Raw genomic sequence first — 7130 nt, 5'->3', positions numbered from 1 at the left:
TGTCAGATTCGTCTCCTGTGCGTACTTCGTAATGCTCACTGAATTGCTTAGAAGGATGCATGGAAGGATGCATCGGATACAAAATCAGACAAAATTTGATTGCACCAAAGCTTGAAGATACGACCATGGACCGAGTAGACAACGAGGCTGGCCACCTGGCATGTTTAATATTTACTCCTGTACCCCCTCTTCTGGATGCAAGCTTATCACTTGACACGCCTCTAAATGTCTAACTGCCAAGGAGGATCGTGCACCAAGCCTTCCACGTGGATGGGCTTTCTTGCAAAAAAAAAGTGAATGATTCTACATGTAGTCCTAGTCCCCCCTAATCATTTGTTTTCGTTGCGAGTGTGGACTTGAAGTCTATGCTTTCGCATCGATGCCAAGCACAGCGTCAAGTGCGTCATTATACAGTGGTTCGATGCCTGTCCAAATGGTGAACTTCAACCAATGATTGTTAGTTTATGTTGCATGCTTCGCCAAAGGCTGGACACACCTGACAGCATCCCTGGGATGCCAATACGTCCAAGCCAGAGACAACTTTCCAGTCAGCAGCGTGCTTAGCCATCTGCATCACTGGTGTACAGTGTGGTTTGTAAGCCATGTCAAGCAGAATGCGACACTCTGTACCGTCAAGTGATGCCAATGACAGCACCATGACGAGTACCTTGTCCACCGTGGAATCTACAGGCTTGTCAGCTGGAATCGTGCTGATAATAACCGCCGGAGCATGTTTCAGATTTTTGACGTCCGAAGGTCCGACTAAAACTTGGACATTATAATCCGGAAACTCTGCTGCGAGGCGTTTGGCCTTGTTCGGATCCCGCGCCAAAATGTAAATTGAACGGAATCCCATGGAGTGTAATGCATAAATAGCAGCGCGCGTCGTACCCCCCGACCCAACGACCAGTGTTGAGGAGCCATTGCTTGGCATGTACCGAGCATTCTGGCTCAATACATACACTATTCCTTTCCAGTCAGTATTGTCGCCAAGGAAACGGCGAGGACATTTGGGGTCCCTGATGTGATCGTCAAGTGGTACCACGGTGTTGACAGCTCCAATCTTCTTGGCAGCTGGGGTTAGGGCATCGACAATTTTTGTGACTTGTTGCTTCAGTGGAATCGTGACAGAAGCGCCCCCAAAACCGTCGCTTTGCAGCATGCTCCTGAAATCGATCTCTTGGTTGGTCTCTCGCAGTTCATATCGATGAGGCAGTCCAGTTCGCTGAAAGAGGCTGTTATGGAGGGCTGGCGACCTTGACTGCGAAATGGGCGTGCCAACGAGATAGAAACTCAGCGGCTTTACTTCACCTAACAGTGTCAGGCCCTGCCAGATCTCAGCAGCGGACATCTGACCTGGTGCTGCTACTTCGGGAAGACAAGGGTGCGAGACTGGTGTAAGGAAGCCGTTCAGAACGCGGCTGAGCCTGCCAGGAGCCCCCATGTTTATGGCGATGAGAGGAGTTTTGTGTGCTGCCGACATCCTGGCCTTAAAGCTATCCAGATGAAAGTTGTCTTCCATCGTTAGCGCAACACCAACAAGTTTGATGATGTCGCCATATTGTAGTGCCCTGTTGAAAAATTCTATCCAGGACGCATTCCGCCATGACAATGAGCCCGATATGTCATGGTGCGAGGCGATAATAACAGTGTGTCTCTGGGAGTTCGTGACGACTTGCCAGATATCATCGGACGATGTCACCTCCACGTCCAAGTAACTCACAGCCAACTTCAACGCTAGACGATACAGATCGAGACGCTCCTGCACTAAATTGTCTGGAAACTTCCCGCCCTGTGATTCAGTGCGGACCGTGAAGATGATGGGTATGCTTACAGCGTGCCGTAATATCGACACCTGCTCAGATACGGCATCTAGACTTTTGTTTTCAAGAAGATCGACCCGAAGCTCGATAGCGTCAGAACCGACAGCGACACGGGGTATTTTCTCCAACGCTTGGGCGAGATCAGGAAACGTCAGCGACACAAAAAAACTATGCTTCTTCTCCAATATCGTAGCGAGTTGGGGTCCTTCGCCACGGATGAATGAAACGAAGCGTTGAAAGTCGTCAGGGATACGCGCGTCGCAACCGAGATCCCCTGCATGAGGGCTGTAGTAAAGGTAGTTGCTGCACTCCCGGTACCATGGCTCGCGTTCTAGATACACCTGCTCCGGAGTCTTACTCGTCGTGAATGCCGGTCGTGACTTGTCTCTCGCTAGATATTCTCCCAGCTGGTCAATGTTTCGATGAACTTGCACAACCCGACCGCCGCTGCGTCCGAATGCTAGCAACAAGGCCCGAGCTTCAGATGTCTCCACTATCCCTCCGCCACAGGAGATGACGTGGCCTCGGGGTTTGGAGTCCATCACATCACGCAACAGCGCCGCCTCATCTGCTCGGAACCCTACCCACCCTCGTGGGCCCTCAACCATTTCCGGGATGGACTTCCCAGACCGTCTTTCCAGCTCTTGGTCAAGGTCGATAAACTTCCATTGCAGTAGCCTTGCCATCCAATTACCTGCAGTGGTTTTCCCCGCGCCTCGCATCCCGATGATGAATATTGATCTTTGAAGATCGCCATCAGATGAGAGAATGTGCTGGGTATTAGCGTCTGTGTCGGAGCCCTCCAGCTTGACTTTGAACGATTGAGAAAGGGTGTCCCACCATCCTGGCCATGTCTTGCCAACACACTCTCTTTCAGTGACCACGACGGGGCCTGGAGATACTACAGATAAAACACTGAAGCTCATGGCAACACGGTGATCGTCGTAACAATGAATGCCTTCTTTTGGTACGCGCAGCTCGGCCAGAGGTTTTCCGAATATCTCGATTCCGTCGTCGAGTTCTGTGCATTGTACCCCAAACTTTGCCAGTTGGTCTTTCATGGCTACAATTCGGTTGCACTCTTTTACTCGCTGGTTGGCAATGCCCGTAATTTGGGTCTTACCATCGGCAACAGCCGCCAGCACTGAGGCCGTTAGGAAGGCGTCGGTCATTGTTTCCATGTCAACGTGTGGAAGTGCCAGCAGGGTGCCAGGTGGGGGGCCGGTAACTGTTGTCGAATCTTCGCTTTGATAAACAGAACAGCCCATCCGCCCCAGAATGCCCACAGCAAATTGCGCATCTCCTTGTAAGGACCGAGAACCGATGTTAGGGACGGTGCATGTTGTCCCTGTGATGGCCGCCACGGCCAGAGGATATGTAGCAGAGCTAGCGTCGCTCTCAACGGTGTAATTGGGGGGTTCTGGTAGACACCCAATGGAATATGGTAGGTGTCCGCTTCTGTAGTCGATCTTGTAACGAGTATGCCGAAAGTGTGCATCATCGATATGGTCATATCGATGTATGGCTGAGAGATTGGCTTGCCACCAATTAATCGCAGAGTGACCGGGTTCTTTGCATATGGGGCAGCCATAAGAATAGATGAAACATACTGCGAGGAGATGGTCGCAGAAAGCTCAATCAGGCCGCCTCTAATGCCCCCTTCAGAATGAACTCGGATTGGCAGGCTACTTTCCTTTTCCAAGTATTCGATCTTGACGCCGTTGAGGCGTAAAGCATCGACAAGAGGGCCTACGGGGCGCAATTTCATCCTGGCATTGCCCGTAAGAACCGTTGAACAGACTTCGCCAGTCGCGGAGTAGGAGCAAAGAGCAAGAACTGTTGTGAGAAAACGCGAGGCCGTGCCAGCATTGCCGACGTAGAGAGATTCTGCGCTAGCTCGAAGCTGGCCGCCTTTTCCTTGAACCTCCAGAACCTCACCAGCGTTCTGCCACGAGTACGATGCACCGCCAAGTTGAGCAATGGCAGATAGCATGTATTCGGTGTCGTCAGAATGCAACAGGTTCCTAATGCGACAACAGCCGCGTCCAAGAGCGGCCAGTACCAGTGCCCTGTTTGATATACTCTTGGACCCTGGTGGGGTGACAGTGTTGTTGAGTAATTTGGGGACTCCGGAGACCAAGCTCACTGAGTGCGAGAGAACAATTCTGATGCTCTGGTCATCTACGGAGATTGCTTTAGCCTCGCAAGTCTTGCCGATGGCAGACAGCAGAACGATTTTTTTCTTGTCACCATCGTTCTTCTTGTCGATGGCCATATTCTGAAGTACTTGATTGACGGTGCACTTCTTCCCTCCAGTTAATTTGATGACGCAACTGTCATCTAAACCCGTCGGAAGTCCATAAGCGGTGATGCACATGGTAAGTCTTGCAACGGCATGGGGCTGACCTTGCCAAGAAAACGGGCAAGTTCGGCTTCCTTCACCATGCCAATGGCCACAGCCTCGCCGTGAAGAAGCTGGGGGGTCAATATCGCCTCAATGGCATGGCCAATCGAATGACCAAAGTTAAGAATATTGCGCAACCCACCTTCGCGCTCGTCCCGGGACACTACCTCGGCTTTGACGCGTGCTGAGCCGATAACAATCCGCTTCAGATCCTCCTTGATGGGCCCTATGCGGTCCTTGCTTGAAGAACGAACACATGCCATAATTCTGCCGGCAGATTTCTCTAGAAAGGAAAACTCAGTTGCATCCCAAATAGCTGCTGTTTTGATGACTTCTGCCATTCCATTGATAAACTCGCGGACTGGGAGCGTTTGAAGAAAGTTGAAGTCGATAAAGATGCGACATGGTTGCCAGAAAGCGCCGACTAGATTTTTGCCCACAGGTGTGTCTATGGCCGTCTTGCCGCCGATGGACGAGTCCACCATAGCTAGTAATGTCGTCGGCACCTGGACAAATCGAATTCCTCGCATGAAAGTCGCTGCGACGAACCCAATCAAGTCGCCAATGACACCACCACCAAGGGCAATAAGGACTGTGTCTCGTGTGCACTTTTGCTGTAACATCCAATCCTCGACATCGGCCTTGGTTTCGCGGCTTTTTGAAGCTTCACCCGGCGGTATGGTGTACGTCAAAAGACGGGCCTTTTTCTCGCCCTGGTTGGTTTCGAACCAATCTTGAAAATGCGGCACATACTTCTTGTAAAGATGCGTGTCGGTGACAAGAACGTACGTGGATGAAGGAAAATTTTCGAGGAGATCCGTCCCAACGTAATTTGGCCACAGATCAAAATCGGAAACAATATTGGCCTCGCCCAGTATAGGAATCACTTCTGGTTGCCTCTCGAGTTGTACCATAGTGGAAGATATTTGCGCGATGCCGGGTTTGGGCGGCTTCGGCGCGATGGATGGACCCAAGTATTTAATGAACAGACGTGTACGTACGTGGTTGCAGTCAGTTAGTGCTGGTGGTATTTTGACGGGGTGATCAGATTCCCCAGCGCGATTGATTACAGGTAAAGAACTTTATGCGGCTATGTTGGTGCTGAATGCTGCAAGAAAATTGTTTTGGGTGTTCTAAGTGGAGCGGGACCCTTGACGGCATCCACATACCACCAATTATGATGTGTACTCCGTTACGCTCTGCTTGAATTACGTCGTGTTGGATTATATTATGGACTAAAGATATATTATTATATTAATCTATATATATTCCGTATTATTTAAGTTATATTATTATTTAGATATTTTAAGAACGTAGTTATTAAAAGATTGGTAATAGTATAATAACTGTTATTACTTGTAAACGAATTAGTAGTATAAATATATAGATTAAATCTTAATTAGCTGACCCTACCTTCCCTCCTAAGATTAAGTTAAGGTAAGGTTAGATATATATTATTATTTTAATTTATATATAAAGACTATATTATTATTATAAATATTATTATATGATTTAAACTAATAATAGTCCAATATAGCTAGTAGTGTATATATTATATTACTTTTATAATATTTTAAGTATAGTATAAATTTATACTTTATATACTATATAATAAATAGCTAATCTTTTAATTTCTTAATAGTATTAGTAAATCTTTAGTAAGTTACTGTTACGGAGTCGCTAGGCGACTGCTCTAGGACTCTCAATGATGTTTATTAAAAGACTTGAAGGATAGGAAAACTACTTGGCAACTGGGCTTCTAGTTGTGTGCGTTCCTCCTAGTGGTCCCTTGGTTCCCTCCGTTCTCCTATATCGGGCTAAGCCCGATACCATAACAGTTACTATTTTAAAGACTATTTAGGTATATAATTAAAAGTCCTTATTAAACCCCCTAATAAATAAGGAAAGAAGTAATAATTATTATAGTTCTTATTAAACCACTAAATGAATATTATAATACTAGCTTTGCCTAGGTATAATAGTTAATAAATAAAGTACTATTAATCCTTCTATAGCAATAGGTAATTATATATAAAGACCTACTTAATAACTTTTAGCTATTGCTCCTATTAATAAAACAGCCCTTATAAGTATAGCTAATTAATAAAGTATTAGTATTATTAATACATAGTACTATTTTACTAAATACAATAACAGGGCACTATATAGTGCAACGGCTAGTAGTATAGCTACTACTTATACCCTACTAGGATTAGTTTATAATAATTAATAAAGAAAGAATAACTATAATACTTAGTTACTACTATATAATTATTTAGTTTATTATTAAGAACATTTATTAATATACCTTATTATATATTAGGATAGTAAATATTTTTAAATTTCGTAACTTATATTAATTAAATAAGACTAAAATATAGAGTCTTTATATTATAGACTAACTCTAGTAGGGTATAAGCAGTAGCTAGCTATACTACTAGTTATTTATTATAGAGTTACTAGTACTACTAATATTATATAGTTAGAAATTGTTATTAAGAAATCTACAGAACTCTAATTCTATAGGCATTAGAGTACTTATACTCTAATAACTACTTAGTTATAAAATATAACATATATATACTAATATATAACTCTATCTTGGGATATATATAGCTCTATTAGGTAAAGCCTGATATTATAATATATTCCCTTCCATTTAGATTTCTCTAATAGTCCTACTAATATTATATATCTATAATAGTACTTATAGTAATATAGTAATATATATATAATATCTTATTTTAATTGATTTATTTTACTAAAATAATATAAAATATTATTGCTGTTTTCCTATTTATAAGTAATTATTAAGTATATATATTAATACCTTTATAATTAAGGTTCTATTATAACTCTATTATATTAACCCTTTATATGTCTTATATATTTATTATAAGTAA

General features: G+C 44.2%; 2 protein-coding genes across 2 annotated transcripts; both read right to left on the bottom strand.

The window, feature by feature from the left end:
• Nucleotides 1–363: 363 nt before the first annotated feature.
• DCS_03717 (uncharacterized protein) lies at nucleotides 364–3091 on the bottom strand (the record flags this gene model as incomplete). The annotated part of the gene is made up of 2 exons (XM_040801031.1): nucleotides 364–441; nucleotides 497–3091. 2 exons carry the CDS (start codon nucleotides 3089–3091, stop codon nucleotides 364–366), a joined length of 2673 nt encoding a protein of 890 aa, XP_040656064.1.
• A 1072-nt stretch (nucleotides 3092–4163) lies between these two features.
• Nucleotides 4164–5141, bottom strand: DCS_03716 (uncharacterized protein; the record flags this gene model as incomplete). Its single annotated transcript, XM_040801030.1, has 1 exon — nucleotides 4164–5141. The coding sequence occupies one exon, from the start codon at nucleotides 5139–5141 to the stop codon at nucleotides 4164–4166; it is 978 nt and encodes a 325-aa protein (XP_040656063.1).
• Nucleotides 5142–7130: the final 1989 nt, after the last annotated feature.

This window comes from Drechmeria coniospora, chromosome 02, assembly GCF_001625195.1.
Source record: "Drechmeria coniospora strain ARSEF 6962 chromosome 02, whole genome shotgun sequence".
NCBI lineage: Eukaryota > Fungi > Ascomycota > Sordariomycetes > Hypocreales > Ophiocordycipitaceae > Drechmeria > Drechmeria coniospora.
The sequence above is the reverse complement of the archived record's forward strand: the minus strand, read 5'-3'. Positions and strand labels throughout refer to the sequence as shown.